The 17,169-nt window shown below is 40.4% G+C and overlaps 1 protein-coding gene across 4 annotated transcripts in view; it reads left to right on the top strand.

Annotated features, from left to right (window-relative positions):
- CD80 (CD80 molecule) overlaps positions 1-17,169 on the top strand; it is a 28,531-nt gene that overhangs the window by 1,980 nt on the left and 9,382 nt on the right. For all 4 annotated transcript variants that reach the window (XR_008297679.1, XM_015064628.3, XM_015064629.3 and 1 more), the window contains exons 2-4: positions 692-799; positions 10,129-10,446; positions 15,200-15,481. Coding sequence is in view for 3 of the 4 variants with exons in the window: in XM_015064628.3 (XP_014920114.1) it covers positions 700-799; positions 10,129-10,446; positions 15,200-15,481 (700 nt within the window). In the remaining variant the exon portion in view is untranslated. The remainder of the gene's footprint in view (positions 1-691; positions 800-10,128; positions 10,447-15,199; positions 15,482-17,169) is intronic.

Genomic DNA, 17,169 nt, shown 5'->3' with positions numbered 1-17,169 from the left:
GACATGTCTTTGTTTTTATATATACATATATATATACACATATATATACACATATATATATGTCTGTGTATATATATGTATATGTATATGTTAATGTATTGAGAAGGAAGTACTTTCGTAACTTAAGTACTGCCTTGGACAAACTATGCCCTCACCGATATTTTGTGTTTCTTGGTATGTTTTGAAGAACACCAGAACTTTGGCTAACCGATATTGACTGCCCTTGTAGTTCTCTGTGCTTTTACCCAAAGTCTTAATCATCTCCATAAACAGAGCCATTCTATGGGAGAGCTGTGGTTAGTTTGGGGAACATGTACAAGGCAGGGTTATCTCCTTGGAGTTCCCCCAACCTTTGCTTTTCCCACAAGATTGTCTGCTTTAGAAGTTTCTCAGATTAAGATCGCCAACTCATTTCAGGCAGGCAACTAGGGAGTTTTACAACCCATACTAGGCCGACCTTCCTTCCTGGGTGACTCTTTTTCCTTTCCAGGTTGTGAAAATAAACCCACAACCTTTTATATTCAGGAGTTTGGAGACCCAGGTACACCATTCATGGTGTGTTTTTGCAAATGTCACGGGAGAACCCTCTGTATGAGACGATTGAATTGTCTTCTGTTCCTGCCTTGTGCTTGCTGGGAATTACCCATGTCTAACTTGGTTTGAAATTGTTTTCATTCTCTGCCCTACGCAGCAAAAGCCATGGATCACGCAGCAAAGTGGAAAACACCACTACTGAAGCACCCATATCCCAAGCTCTTTCTGCTCTTGATGCTAGCTAGTCTTTTTTACTTCTGTTCAGGTAAGGAACTTTCAGGAACTTGACTGAGTTTGCTGCTTCAAAGTTTAGGTGGTGGTGTTTTCTGTGCTGCCCCCTTCTGTCACCCTGCAAGCTAACCTTCGGGGGCTGGATTTGGGAGGCTGTTGAGAAGAGCAGGGCTCATCCTGCTGAAGGATGGTTCTGACTTTATTTTTAAAATCGAAACAAAATATCTTCTTTCTGCTGAACAGCATACTACCTGGTTTCCCCAAAGTAAAGAGAAGAATCTGGCTTCAGCATGGTTTGCCGGTTTGCAAAGAGCCTGACATCAAAGGTCCTTAAAAGGTCTTAAAAGCTGCTAACTTAAAGCATGTCCGCACCACAGGCATCACCCAGAATATCTAAGTGTGAGGGAAGGAGGCAGGTGGATGGGGAGAGGAGTTTGGGCACATGGATTACTGGCCCGCAGTGGTGGTCATCGTATATTTTCTGTCCTGGGCTGGAAATTTTGCTATTTCACATGGTTGCTGAATCAAGAGAACTGTGACTTAAGTTTCACAATTTATGCATCAGATATTATATATATATTTGGCAGTTATATGACCTTTCCAACAGTTACAGTTTTCTTCTGGTAAGTTAGGGGAGCACCCTCAAGTCTCCTGGGGAGTCTAAAGAGTTTAAAAATACTTAGAAGGAAACTTATACAGGCTTCCTGGAAATATGTGTGTGTGTAGGAACCAATGAAAAGGAGAATATAAAATTAAAACCAGAGTTTTAGCAATTATAGCAGGAAAATTAGAGGCAAGTGGAAGGAGATGATCTTTGAGCTAAAGAAAAATATTTAGGAAAGCACTTTGTCCTATAGCTACAGCCAGATTTCTTTGTTGCTGTACTGAGTCAACAAACAAATCCATGAACTTCTCATGCTTGAACACCTACTATGTACTTAAAAACTGTGCCTGGGAATCCTGTCCTCTAAGAGATTTGAGTGTGTTAGTTGGAGAAGGCAAAAGTAACCCACAGGCAAGTAAAGAGCAGTGAAGGGCCTGGTTCTGACTGTAAGAGCCTAAGACCAGGGCGGGCTAGGGCAGCTGGGCAAGCTTCTGGTGGAGGATGGGCGATGATGGGAGAATTCTGAGTAGGACAACAGCACAGACAAAGGCACAAAGGTAAGGATGAGTCTGGCACAAGTGGTCTTCCTTTTGTTTACTCATTTATTAATTCAACAAATGTTGAGCATCTCCTATGTACAGGAGACTTTTCTTGGTCCCGGGGACAAGTTGCCAGCAAAATTGGTGTGGCTGTTGTCTTCATGGAAGTTATAGTCATTGGGAAGAACGTGAAAATCAATCAAAGAATCACTCAAATGAATGTATGAGCAACAAGCAATGTCTTCCTCTGCCAGGAGAGAGTGGTGAGGGAGATCTGGGTGAAGGTGGGAGAGCAGCATGTGGAGGAAACAAAGGAGCAGGAAAGTGAAAGCGGCTGGTGTTGGGGCAGGCGGAGGCAGGGACCAGATTCCATGGGGCTTGAAGGCCATGGTCAGGAATCTGAATGTTATTTAGAGCGTACTGGGAAGCCATGGAAGTGTTTTAAGGAGTTGTGTCATGGTCTATACCAGTGCTGCTCACACCTCGATGATACATATCAATCACCCGGGGGCCTTGTCAAAAGCAGGAGATTTTTAGGGCAGTGAAAAGACTCAGTATGATACTGTAATGGTGGATACATGTCGTTTTACGTTTGTCAAAACCCATAGGATGTATAGTGTCAAGAATGACCCCTAAAGTAAAGTGCAGACTTTGGTGATAATGTGTTAATGTGGGTTCATTGATTGTCACAAATGTACCCTCTGGCATAGGATGTTGATGGTAGGGGAAGCTGTGTGCATGGACAAGATGGAGTATACAGGAACTCTCTGTACTTTCTATTCATTTTGCTATGAACCTAAAACTGCTCTAAAATAAAGTCTGTATATTTTTTGAAAAATACAGTTTCTGCCTAGGTGGGTCAGGGAGGGGCCTGAGATTCTGCATTTTTTAACAAGCAGTCGGGTGATGCCGACACTGTTGGGCCACAGCCCTTCAGTTTGAGTAGTAAAGTTCTGAAATGATGTTACAAAAAAAAAGGTGTTGCTAGAGCAGAAAGAATGGCTTGTAGGGCTGACAGAGCGATTGTGTGAAACCTGTCAGGAGGCTGTTAATAGACAGCTTTGATGAAGAGACTGGAGTCAGAGGGAGATGGGGGAATCGGAGGGTGTGTGTGATGTAGAATCGGGGAGAGTTTGCCAGACCGGGTGCAGCTAGGAGCTGAGCATGTCCTGTGGGAGGCAAGACTGGGTGAGATTATGGAGGCCTTTGCTTCAGGGAAAGGGATTTGGCACACACCTTCCTCTCCTGGTCTGGTCCAGGAAGCTGCACTACCACCCACCCCCAGCCGTTGCTGCCCAGGACAGGTGACCTCTTTGTCCTGAAAAGGGAGGGGCCAGCTGGACTCCTCTCCACTTCTGGTTTGGTCTGTGGAGGCAAAACTAAAAACTCGTGTACTCCAGAAACTGGTATGTATGTATGTATGTATTTATTTATTTTAAATTTTTTAAATGTTTATTTTATTTCTGAGAGAGAGACAGAGTGCAAGCAGGGGAGGGACAGAGAGAGAGGCAGACACAGAATCCAAAGCAGGCTCCAGACTGAGTTGTCAGCACAGAGCCTGACGCAGGACTCAAACCCACAAACCGTGAGATCATGACCTGAGCCGAAGTCAAATGCTTAACCAACTGAGAAGTTGGCACCCCCAGTTTCTGGCACCCCCAGAAACTGGTATTTTTAAGGCAGAGGATCTAACACGGTCGCTTTCAGAGGGGCTGACCTTGTCAGGCAGCTTTCTCTGAGGTGGGATATCTTCAGGTAAGCACAGCTCTAAGGGGAGTGGAGAGGCCTTTGGTAGGAGTGGGCCAGGGACATAAGAAAGGTGTTGCCCGTAAGTTTATGGCATGAGGAAAACTGAGCCACAGGGAAAAGAATGCCCTCAATGCACCACAGACACTCTTCCTGTCATGTATTGTCTGAGCGCTGCTGGCCAAGGGTCCTAGAAGTCACAGTTCTTGCTGTGAGAACTCTGATATTCAATGTCCCTGAGCTTTTTAAAGATTTAAGTACTGTTTAGAGACACAAAAGGGTCAGACTTTATACAGAGTGCATAGGCTGGGTCTCAAGAGGAGAGAAAGTCAGGAGCAATGGAAAAAATCAGGTAACAAGTCTGAAATCTGTTAGCTGCTGGAGAGCAGATACTTCTCCCCCTTGTGTTCCCAGCACCAAGCCCAAGGCCAACAGGAGCCCCAGGTGTGCTGGTTCCCTTCATGAAAAGTACTTAGAAGTGTCCCCAAAGGTCACTTCCATTGGAAAGATATACACAGACCATTAGCAGTAAATCTCTAGATGGTGGGGTTATATCTATAACTTTTAGGTGTTTCTATATTTTCCATTCTTTCTAAATTTAGTGTGTTTCCTTTAGAGTTAGGGAACATCTTTACTTAAAAAGCACTCTCAAGTCCCAGTGAGCTAACATACAGCCCAACACATGGGGATTTAATCTGTTCTGCCCAGCTGTGGGCACTTGGCTCAGTCCGGATGTCAGCCAGTTACCACAGTGATTCTGGCCTGTCCTGGGTGTGATTCAATAAATCACATGCTGCACATGACAGGAAAGTTAATTAAGGAAATGAGAGAAAATTAAGTTTAAAATTTCTGTATAGTGTGTTACAATTAACTTAGCACTTTTACATCTGGGTATTATATGATTTACATCATATAATCCCCGTGATAATTATGTAAAGTTTTAGTAGAGAATGTATTATGCCCCTTTTGTAGAGATTCCCAAGGAACCAATTTGTCCGAGGTTATGATTCTAATGTGCAAAAACCGATGGAGGCAGATCTCATCTCCTAATGCCTAGTCATTCATTCAGTAAATATTTATTGAGTGCCTACTTTGGGCCAGTCCCTGTTCTAGATTCTGTGGATATAATGATAAACTAAACAGATAAAGCCCCCCCCCCCCACCCCTCGTTCCCATAGCCTCAGAAGTAACTGCTGCTGAAGATAAACTTGAAGAGAAGTAAATCAGGGCAAGGGACTAATGAGGAGCAGCATGGATGAGGTCTGGGAGGAGGGCACTGGTTAAAGAGAGTCAAAGAAGGGCTCCCTGACAAAGGGAAATGAGGAACTGGGCTGTGTGGATGTCTGGGGAAGGCAATGGTACACCTGTTATATGCCCACAACTGCAGAGGTATCTTCTGTGTGTTACCTCACAGAATCCTCATGCCCGCTTTGTTAGGTAAGTGTTGTTGTGCCCATCTGTAAAATAGTGAAGCAAGGTCAAAATTCAACTAGGTTTTAGGTAGTAATACTCAGATTTCAGGGACCTGACTCTCCCCTCCAGAGCCACTGAAGCACACAAAACACTTCAGAGACCTTTTAATTGTCTGCATGTAGCAGCCCTGAGTATGGAAGCTGGGTCCCGGTGGAATTTCCAAATTGCCCAGAAGATTTTTGGTTCCTCTTTTCAGTCTGGTTCTTCTTCAGCATGAGTGTGTGGTGAGAGGAGTTCACATAGGAACATTAAGGATCCCATTGATGGTTACTGACCTTTAGAGAGACACCCACACTTCTCCTCAGATGGCTGGACAAAAACTCCTTAAGAGTCATCATTGAAGGGGTGCTTGCCTGGCTCAGTCAATAGAGCACATGACTCTTGATCTCAGGGTTGTGAGTTCAAGCCCCACATTGGGCGTGGAGCCTACTTAATTAACAACCAAAAAAAACCCTTTTTTTAATTAAAAAAAAAAGTCATTAGTCAAAGTAGCTCATTTTCAGTTAAGATTCCTCTTTTTTTCATTTTTGTTATTTTTATTTTTTTATTTTAGAGAGAGGAAGAGTGAGCAAGGGAAAGGGGCAGAGGGAGAGAAAGAGAGAATCTTAAGCAGGCTCCACACTGAAGGGCTCAATCCCACGACCCTGGGATTGAACTGGGACCTGAACTGAAATCAAGAGTCAGACACTCAACTGACTGAGCCATCTATGTGCCCCTGAGATTCCTCTTTGGCTAATGTCACCACATGTAAAAATTACTTAGAAATCCTGGATTCTTTTTGGGTGGGAACAAACAGATCATAGGGAAAGACCCTATTTAGAATCTCAGATGAATGAGCTGCTTTCTGTCGTGGTATCTGTAATGGCCAATAGCAAGACCAGAATCCTATGTATCTGACATAACCCCTGAGTGAAATGAAAAGACCACAGGGTAGAAGTTGGGAGCAAGAGTTGGGGAAGGAAAGGAAAAGTCTTACAGAAGACCTGCCATGTACTAGGGACTTTTCCATTTATATCATTTAATTGAATTTAATTTTACAGTGATTCTGAGAGGTAGGTATTACATACTTTTTACTGATGAGGAATTGGATTAATCAGCAAGTGGCTGAGCTGGGACTAGAATCCAAGTCAGTAGGAATCCGTAGTTGATGCTCCTACATATCAGTTTGCTTCCGCTGTATTTTTTTAATATAAAGTTTATTTATTTATTTTGAGAGACAGAAAGAGAGAGAGTGTGTGTGCATGCATGCGGGGGAGGGGCAGAGGGAGAGAGAGAGAATCCCAAGCAGTCTCTGCACTGTCAGCACAGAGCCCAAAGCGGACCTTGAACTCACAAAGCATTATCATGACCTGAGCCCAAACCAAAAGCCAACAGACCCTTAACTGACTGAGCCACCCAGGTGCCCTCTGCTGTATCTTTCTCAAAAGAGCTCAGGTTGGGGCACCCGGGTGGCTCAGTCGGTTGACCGTCCAGCTTTTGATCTCCGCTCAGGTCATGATCTCACGATTTTGGGGGTTCGAGCCCTACATCGGGCTCTGTGCTGACAGCCTGAAGCTTGCCTGGGATTTTCTCTCTCTGCCCCACCCCCACTCATGCTGCGCACCCCCTCCCCCAAATAAATAAACATTAGACAAAAAAAGAACTCAGGTTATTTATCTATTATGTGCTCCTCTGAAGTATATCTTTTCATTTCTTCACTTTCTCAGTTATGTTCCCTAAAGCTGGGGGTGGCAGTGTTCTGTGCAATTGCCAAAAGGGGTGCCTGAGATCATTGGGAGTTTCCTCACACTGCTCTGAAGATACCCGCCATTAAAAAACTTACTTCCTAATGCTGTGGGGGACCCATGTCCAATCTGATGAAGGCCTAAAGAACAGCTGTTGAGGTAGAGAGGTGCTCGTGCTCCATGATCATGCTATCTAAGAAGAGAGAGGGACTGGAGACTGGATCCTTTGATAGGGGCCTCCCCAGGGGATGCCATGTGGCTCTGGGGGATATGGGACATGATAGCATTGGTGGGGGAGGGAGTGGCTAGTGAAAGAGCTTGGGCTTGGGGGACTCTGCTTGTAGGTCAAGTGTAGCATAGGAAGAACGGCCATGCCTTCTGAACCAAAAAAATCAGAAAATATAGTCTGCCAGGGGAGTTTGGTGCTACTGATAAACGCTTAGGAGCTAACAAAAAGGTGGAGTTTGGATACTGAAATGTTGGTATTTCTGGAATATACTGATGGGAAAATGGGCAGAATGTTTTAAATGGGACCCTCTAATAGGGTAACTGTCACATGGATTGCAGATAGCTGAAAAGATAAGGACCAGATATAGATCCATTTAGCATTGCTGAAAAGGATAAAAATAGTCTGGGGGGGGGAGGTGCACACTAAACCTTGTCTGGTGGAGATGAGGGGAGTAAATTCAGCCTGAAGTCATGAGTTCATTCCAGGCCTGCAACAAAAACAACTGTGCTTCTCAAAGCAAAAATGTTCAATGGTGGGGTCTGGCTGGGGGTGTGGGCAGTGCTGGCCTACTTAATCCTGGAACTGGGGCCTAAAGTTGGGGAAACCAATAAACAAGGAGAGTGGCCTGAAAGGTCTGGGCCAGAAAGTGTAAAACAGGGGCAGCTTCCTCTTCTGGGCTTAGTTTTCTCACCTATAAATAAGACAACCAAAATGAACTGACATGGAAGTCCTTTTAAGATCTCACAGTCCAATGATTTCCATATTCCTCATCAGGCTGAGTACATTGTGTACCCATACTTAGCATTCATATGCTAGGTTGCCTAAAGTCCTCCTTTTTCTGGGACTAGTGGACCTTCTCCCTCACTGTCCATCGACAGATGAATGGAAAAGAAAATGGAGTATATACATATGATGGAATATTATCACTATCTTATTATTCCTTAAAAAGGGAAGAGATTCTGGTACATGCTAAAACATGTATGAAACTTGAGGACACTATGCTAAGTGAAATATGCCAGTCACAAAAAGAAAATACTATATGATTCCAGTTATATGCAGTATCTAAAGTAGTCAAATTCATAGAAACAGAACATTAAGTGGTGGTTACCAAGAGGTAAAAAAAAAAAAAAAAGAAATGCATACAGAGTTCCAGATTTGCAAGATGAAAAGTTCTGGAGATCTGTTTCACAACAATGTGAATATACATAATACCACTAAACTGTACACTTAAAAATGGTTAAGATGGTATAGTTTACATTATTTTATTTTTTTAGAATGTATTTATTTTTTAATTTACATCCAAGTTAGTTAGCATATGGTACAACAATAATTTCAGGAGTAGATTCCTTAAACCCCTTACCCATTTAGCCCATGCCCCCTCCGACAACCCCTCCAGTAACCCTCTGTTTGTTCTCTATATTTAAAAGTCTCTTATGTTTTGTCCCCCTCCCTGTTTTTATATTATTTTTGCTTTCCTTCCTTTATGTTCATCTGTTTTGTATCTTAAATTCCTCATATGAGTGAAGTCATATGATATTTGTCTTTATCTGACTGGCTAATTTCACTTAGCGTAATACCTTCTAGTTCCATCCACAAAGTTGCAAATGGCAAGATTTCATTCTTTTTGATTGCTAAGTAATAATCCATTGTATATATAAACCACATCTTCTTTATCCATTCATCCCTCGATGGACATTTGGGCTCTTTCCATACTTTGGCTATTGTCGATAGTGCTGCTATAAACATTGGGGTGCTTGTGCCCCTTCAAAGCAGCACACCTGTATTCCTTGGTAAATACCTAGTAGTGCAGTTGCTGGGTCATAGGGTAGTTCTAGTTTTAATTTTTTGAGGAACCTCCATACTGTTTTCCAGAGTGGCTGCATCAGTTTGCGTTCCCACCAGCAGTGCAAAAGAGATCCTTTTTCTCCGCATCCTCACCAACATCTGTTGTTGCCTGAGTTGTTAATGTCAGCCATTCTGACAGGTGTGAGGTGGTATCTCATTGTGGTTTTGATTTGTATTTCCCTGATGATGAGTGATGTTGAGCATTTTTTCATGTGTCGGTTGGCCATCTGGATGTCTTCTTTGGAGAAGTGTCTATTCATGTCTTTTGCCCATTTCTTCACTGGATTATTTGTTTTTTGGGTGTTGAGTTTGAGAAGTTCTTTGTAGATTTTGGATACTAACCCTTTATCTGATATGTCATTTGCAAATATCTTCTCCCATTCTGTCGGTCACCTTTTAGTTTTGCTGATTGTTTCCTTTGCTGTGCAGAAGCTTTTTATTTTGATGAGGTCCCAGTAGTTAATTTTTGCTTCTGTTTCCCTTGCCTCCGGAGACATGTTCAGTAAGAAGTTGCTGAGACCAAGGTCAGAGAGGTTTTTGCCTGCTTTCTCCTTGGGGATTTTGATGGCTTCCTGTCTTATGTTTAGGTCTCTTATCCATTTTGAGTTTATTTTTGCATATGGTGTAAGAATGTGGTCCAGGTTCATTTTTCTGCATGTTGCTGTCCAGTTTTCCCAGCACCACTTGCTGAAGAGACTGTCTTTATTCCATTGGATATTCTTTCCTGCTTTGTCAGAGATTAATTGGCCATATGTTTGTGGGTCCATTTCTGGGTTCTCTATTCTATTCCATTGATCTAAGTGTCTGTTTTTGTGTCAGTACCATACTGTCTTGATGATTACAGCTTTGTAGTAGAGGCTAAAGTCTGGGATTGTGATGCCTCCAGCTTTAGTCTTCTTCTTCAATATTACTTTGGCTATTCAGGGTCTTTTGTGGTTCCATACACATTTTAGAATTGTTTATTCTAGCTCTGTGAAGAATGCTGGTGTTATTTTGATGGGGATTGCTATTTTACATTTTTAAACCACAATAAAAAAAAATAGCTCTGGGGACCAAAATGATCAAAATCAAACTGAGTTCTCTGATCATGCTTAGTCACTAGGTACAACACCTTGAGTTTTGTTATTGACAACTCTGAATTCCTGCTTGTGCAGGAGTCCAAATTTAATAAATACAAAATCTTTTCTTTCTGCCTCTCCCTAGGTATCATCCAGGTGAACAAGACAGTGGAAGAAGTAGCAGTACTATCCTGTGATTACAACATTTCCACCGAAGAACTGACGGAAATTCGAATCTATTGGCAAAAGGATGATGAAATGGTGTTGGCTGTCATGTCTGGCAAAGTACAAGTGTGGCCCAAGTACAAGAACCGCACATTCACTGATGTCACCGATAACCACTCCATTGTGATCATGGCTCTGCGCCTGTCAGACAATGGCAAATACACCTGTATCATTCAAAAGATTGAAAAAGGGTCTTACAAAGTGAAACACCTGACTTCGGTGATGTTATTGGTCAGAGGTCAGTGGGATTTTTCTGATTTACTATAAACTGGCAGACTGCTGATGCCCTTAAAGACATACACCTATTGATTTAGGAGTATTGAAACATTGAAAATGTTACCAAGGAGGGATGTATCTGCATTTAGGGTTAAGTAAGTCTGTAATGTTACAATAAACCCTAAGTGATCTCTCAAGACATTCTAGAAATATTGATTAGTGTGTATTTCTTGCATTTTGACAGTCCAAATTCATGGCAGTCATCCTGAAGTGCCTTCTGAATCATAAGGGGACACATTTGATTTGATGTAGCTGTACTATTAACTGCTCTTGCTCCAGTTATATATTCTTGTGAAAGTATATTCAAAGGTATAAGAACAATGCAGGCATAAATATTTTTCAAATAGTATTTGAATGCCTATTACTATGGCTACTATATTATTTATATTTATTATTATATTTGAGGCTCACATCTAATGGTTATTCCTACAAAGTTAGACATTAGAGGATTGGATACATAATTTATGTGGCCGGGAAGAAAATTCATAAATCAAAGTCCTACTTATACGTCTATCGTGAAGGCAAGCATTTCGTGGATAGGAAGGAATCTTGCGTTTATCACAGGTGGTAGTTCTAGAGGATACTAATATAGCCTGAGCCCCTTGCTGAGAAATTACAGCCCTTGACCATTCCCTCATACTTGAAATTCAAACACATTTCTTTTTCTTCCTGGACACTTGGGCCTTTAGTGGAAACTAAACCTATTACTTAATGAAAGATAATCATTAACCTTGATAACAGATCATGTAAGTGGATCCTTGGCAAATTCTTCACTATTCTTCTCTGCAGTCTGCAGCTATTTTGAATCTTTCACTTTAGCACCCAAATCACAGTTAAAGCTTAGGAAGTGAGCCAGTTGTATAGAATTATCTTAAACCTCACTCTGTACTCCCTAGTCATGAAGACAGCAATAATTATATAGGGGTGTGATTTTAGGTGTTCTTCAAAGCCCACCTTCTCCAAAATTCTAACCTGCATTGATTCTGAGAATCCCCACCATTATTGCTGCTCCTGCTTAGTTTCAGCACTTTTCCCCCTATGAGATCTCTGTTAAAAATGAAAATGTTTTACCTGGGGAGGAGGTAGCACCACAAACATATTAACCTGTATTAGTTAACGCATTGGCTATAGTCCTTCCTCTAATGGGATACCTAATGGGAAGTTGACTTAGGACTATGTACATTTAAAAAATTTTTTTTCAATATATGAAATATATTGTCAAATTGGTTTCCATACAACACCCAATGCTCATTCCAAAAGGTGCATTTTGATAGAAGGATGAAGAATAAAACCCAAGAGGGAAAAGAGTCGGAGTCTCAGGGAGTGCAAGACTACAGCAGGAGACCAAGGTCAGCCAAGAAGGCAACACGAGAGTGCTAGGGGCCTCAAAAGGGCCGGGAGGGGGTGCCGTGGTAGGCACAAAAGTCAGAAAGGGGAAGACAAAAAGGGAAGCTTCACTTGCTTCATTTGACTCAGAACCAATCAATTCTGATTTTTCCATCTCAGTCAGTTAGAGCAGTGCTTCTCAAATGTTAAGGTTCCTATGAATCACTTGGAGATCTTATTAAAACGCAGAGTCAAATTCAGTAGGTCTGGGGTTGGATCTTCAATTCTGTGCCAACAGACTACCAAGTGATGCCTATATGGCTACTGTATGGTACGGTATGGCACAGTGATGCCTGTATGGTATGGACCACAGTTTGAGAAACAAGAAATTAAATAATCACTTGTTTGACAAGGGTGATCACTGTCCCACTTTGCCTAAGACTGAGAATTTTCCTCAAACGAGAGGTTTTCAGTGCCAAACCTGGGAAAATCTCAGGCTAACCAGGACAAGTTGGTTTTTCTACATGTGCCTAAGATTGCAAAATGATATTATATCAGCATAGCAGTATATAAAAGCCTCCATTAACCAGCATTTGGAGGAAATAGCTATACTAGTTAACAGATTAACTAGGATAACAGGTTTTTAGCTTTCTAACATATGTGCACCTCTTCTTCCAGTAAGATATTTTTACCCTACCCGTTAAGGTTTGTGAAAACATGGGTTAATTCATTAAAATGAGATACAAAGGAGTAATTCTTTGATAGTTCACAGTCTTGCAAGGCCTTAAGTACTATTACTTGATATGGATCACCTCCCTGAAGCGATAGGAGATAGCTGAGGCTGTTCTAAGCCTAGCCAGACCTTGTGAAGATGGTTTTTAATAGACAGAATATTTTTAATATTCTTGTGGTTAAGTATCTCTCAGAAAAGCAGCATGCAGAAATGAACATGAATCATAATTTAGGATATGAGTTACTTGGATTTGTTATTCCAGGTTAAAACACATAACAATGATGTTATAAGAAATAAAGGGAATATTCTTTTTTTTTTTTTTAAGATTTTAAGTAACCTCTACACCCAACTTGGGCCTTGAACTTACAACCTCAAGATCAAGAGTTGCATGCTCCACAGACTGAGCCACCCATGTGCCCTACAAAGGGAATATTCTTGATGTCAGCTACCATTGTAATGATCTCATCTTATAAGATAAATTTAAGAAGTAGAAATGTCAAACTAAAAATGGTTCAGGAAAATGTCAAACTTAATTTAGAGACAGAGTTGATTCAAAAAAGGTGACTTCACCTCCAACCAAATGCAAGCTTTTCTTTTTCCTGGCAATTCTAATCACTTGACACAATTTCCCTTTTCTCGTATTATTCACAGTTCTGCCAGGCGGTTTGGGAAGTTTTCCCCTGAGCAACTTGATATAAACAAGGGAGCTCATCTAAGAGGGCAAATTTGAGACCCACCTAAGTCAGTCTATTAACTGATTTCCTGTGTGTCAGGCTCTGTGCTTTATGATTTATATTAATGATGTCATTTAATGCTTACAACCCTGGAAGGCAAGTGTTATTATCCCCATCTTACAGATGAGCAAAGTAAAACCGAAAGTGGTTAAGCGATTGGCCCAGGGTTAAAGGGCAAAACTGGTTTTAAAGCTTGCTGTTGGATCTTGGCCAGTCTGTGCCTTAAAGGAACCTTTAGTAATCATGTACGGTTCACAGATGGTCTTTTCAAAAACCCCAACTTTCTGGAGAAGCACAGTCCTCATGAGTGGCTTCAGTTTTGCATTGTTTGTCTTGTATTAAAAGAAAATCCAAGTGGCACAATTTGTTTACATTGTGATACTTTTTTTTTTTTTTAAGTAGGCGTCACACCCAGCACAGAGCCCAATGCCCATGCGGAGCTTGAAATCATGACCCTGAGATCAAGACCTGAGCTGAGATCAAGAGTCGGACGCTTAATCGACTGAGCCACCCAGGCATCCCAATGATACTTTCTAAATAAACTCTTAAAAAAAAAAAACAAAAAACCTGCTGTTGATTACTATTATGCTATACTACACCTCTTTGTGGAACTCCAAATTGTGAAAAGAAAACTAACTGTATGGATGGGATGAAGTATCTGGGGCTTGGTTCCCCACATTCAGGCTGAGAAGTATAAATTTCTTTAGGCCTAAGAATAAGGAAGAAAACGGGTAAAGGAGCTTTCTCCCATGTTCTCTGCAGTCATTTCACCATGCTTTGTTTTGTATATGCTTTCGTATCTCATTGGGAGTCAAATATACAAATGAAAGAGTGCCTCAAGTATCTCAGAGGAATGCTAGGAAGTCTCTTCTGTCCTTGTAACACATATCAGAACAGCAAGGGAGTCAGCAAAGTATAGTGGTTGAGATCACAGGCTCAGTGTTGTACAATTTGGACAGAGGTTTATCTTATTAAAGACTACTTTTGAAAAAGTAAGAGCATGCTAAAGAAAATTTAGAGTAGTGGTTATCTCAAGTGTGGGAAATAGGGAGACAACAAAGGCGTGACCATACAACTAGATTTGCATAAGTTACAGTCAATGTGCTGGCTTTCAAGTTGGATGTGCTGGCTTTCGTGGGTGTTTTTTACAGTATTAATTAATAAATAGATCAATAAAAGCCATTTTATCTACCTCAAACATTAGGAAGAAAGGGAAGAAAAGAAAGGCAGGAAAGGAAAAGAGAAGAAAAAGCAGGCAAGAGAAGAGAAGAGGAAGAAAAGGAAGGTTCTGGTATCAGAAAAATTTGAATTGATACCCCAGTTTTGCCACTTACTCATGATTTCTCTCAACCTCAATCTGATTATAAAATGTAAATTAGGTTAAATCATATGAAATTGCTGATATTTGGTCTTTCTTGATGTATACCTGCCTCCTAGGGTTGTTGTAGAGATGAAATGAAATAGTGTCCAGAAATTAAGAGTTCAATAAATGTTGTCTATTATTTCTCTCTTCACTGCTTACAAACGCAAATACTATGTCTATATCTATTCATATAAATCTACTTCTTTCTATAAGTGGTCTCCTACCTCCATCAAAAGTGATGAAGAATTGGGGTGCCTGGCTGGTTCAGTCGGAAGAGCATGGGGCTCTTGATCTCAGGGTCATGAGTTCGAGTCCCACATGGGGTGTAGAGATCTTTTAAAAAAAGTGATGAAGAATTGTTATACCCAATTCAAACCAAAGTTAATCTTTGGATCATACAGAAGTATTAATGATTTGTGGGAAGTTGTAAATTATATCTCATTTTATTATTCTTATTAAAACCAGATAATTTATTAAAAAAAAAAAAACACCACCTCACTTCTCCCACCCCACCCCCAATACATAACAATATGTACTTACATCCTTGTTCTTTCTTTAGCTGACTTCCCTGTCCCTAGTATAACTGATCTTGGAAATCCATCTCATAACATCAAAAGGATAATGTGCTTAACTTCTGGAGGTTTTCCAAAGCCTCACCTCTCCTGGCTGGAAAATGAAGAAGAATTAAATGCCATCAACACAACAGTTTCCCAAGATCCTGAAACTGAGCTCTACACTATTAGCAGTGAACTGGATTTCAATATGACAAACAACCATAGCTTCCTGTGTCTTGTCAAGTATGGAAACTTAATAGTATCACAGATCTTCAACTGGCAAAAATGTAAGTAACATTGTTCTGGGGAGTTTCTACTATGTAAAATCTAAAAAGAAAATAACTCAGCCAGATACATTGTAGAATTATGCATACTGACTTTGATAGCATTTCCTGTAGTATTTTTAGACCCACAAATGTTATGGTGACTTAAGGTCACTGTATAACGTGTGACCATAACGTTACTAGACTAATTGTTTTTAAAATAAACTTTCTAAAATTGAGACATCCAAATATCAAGTGGCCAGCTTAGGAAGTCATTGTAACAATAGTGTTGATATCGAAAGCACTAAAATTTGTCCTTCTTTGGACTTGCCATTAGGGCTTTGGTGCTTTCTTTTTGGGTACCTCCTTCCCATTGTCCCATGGTGTCAAATAATTGTCTTTTGTGGGTGAATGTGCCTTTTAAGAACTACTGGTTCATTCAAAACCAAGTCTGGTAAAGAAGGTAAATGACAAGGTACTTGAGGACAATGCCTGAAAAGAAGGTCATTTTTGCCGAAACACCATGACCAAATACTTTACCCTTCAGGTAGTAAACATACAGAATTTTCTGTCCCCAAGAGGTGAAATCATTTGAAAATATAAAATGGGAAAAGCTGGGCTTATATCAATTTATGCATGTTAAACCCTTAGTAGGTTATTACAGAACTCAGATACCTGAAATAAGTGTCTAACTTCTATGGCTGATTATATGGAAGACCAGCAGACCTCTCCCTCACCCCCTGAGCCCACTCCTAATGACATGTTTTGTGGATGCATAGTAATAAACAATATACTGAATCTGATATACACTGAGTGGCACATGGATACATAGTATAATATATAATGTATAGCGTGTCTTCCTCTTATCTTTACTTGTAATAGAGGAAATATTTTAGATGGTCTAGTAGCTCATTCTAGCTAATGAGCTAGATTTACTGTAGATCTTTCCTTCTTGAGGTGAACTCATTATTTTTCTCAATAGGTAATGAGATAAAATTTCCTGGGAAAATTAGTTCAAATGCAAACACAGTTTTGACATGTTTTTATTAATAGTCCAAGCTCATTTCTTTCAATCATCTTTTATGTGTTCTAAAAAATTTATAAAAATGAGGTTTGAATCATATAGCTTATTAATTCAGCATTACTTTTCACTTTATTAATATATCATTATTTAATCAATTTTAGATTATTGTGATTAAGGCAGGGAGTAAGTAGTCCACAGAAGGGTAATAGCTTCAGTTATCTTATTTTGGACATTATATTTGGACTATGAATGTATATGATATTTTAGGACAGTAATTGGCAAATATTTTCAGAAAAGTAATATTTCAGTAAATATTTTAGTCTTTGTAGGTCATATGGTCTCTGGCTGGCACCAACTCAATTTTGCTCAATTTTACAGCATGGAAGCTGCCATAGACAAGACATAAATGAAGGCTATGGCTGTGTTCAAACAAAAGTTTATTCTAAAAAAGAGGGAGTAGGCCAGGTTTGGCTTGTAATTTGCTAACTTACAGGAAACAGAATGTAGCCCATTCAAATAAAAGGATGGAGCTGCTATTTAAAGATGATTTAGACCACCCAGCTTTATCGTCTTTTCCCTAATATGCCTTCTCTCAATTCTTCCCTCAAGCTAAGGATGAACAGTATCCCTTTTCCGTCTAATGAAAAATACTAGCTCTTTACCCTCTTTGGTCTACAGTTACAACAAT

This window comes from Acinonyx jubatus, chromosome C2 (assembly GCF_027475565.1).
Source record: "Acinonyx jubatus isolate Ajub_Pintada_27869175 chromosome C2, VMU_Ajub_asm_v1.0, whole genome shotgun sequence".
Lineage (NCBI taxonomy): Eukaryota > Metazoa > Chordata > Mammalia > Carnivora > Felidae > Acinonyx > Acinonyx jubatus.
Note: the sequence above shows the minus strand (reverse complement) of the source record. Positions and strands in the feature narration are given on the sequence as shown.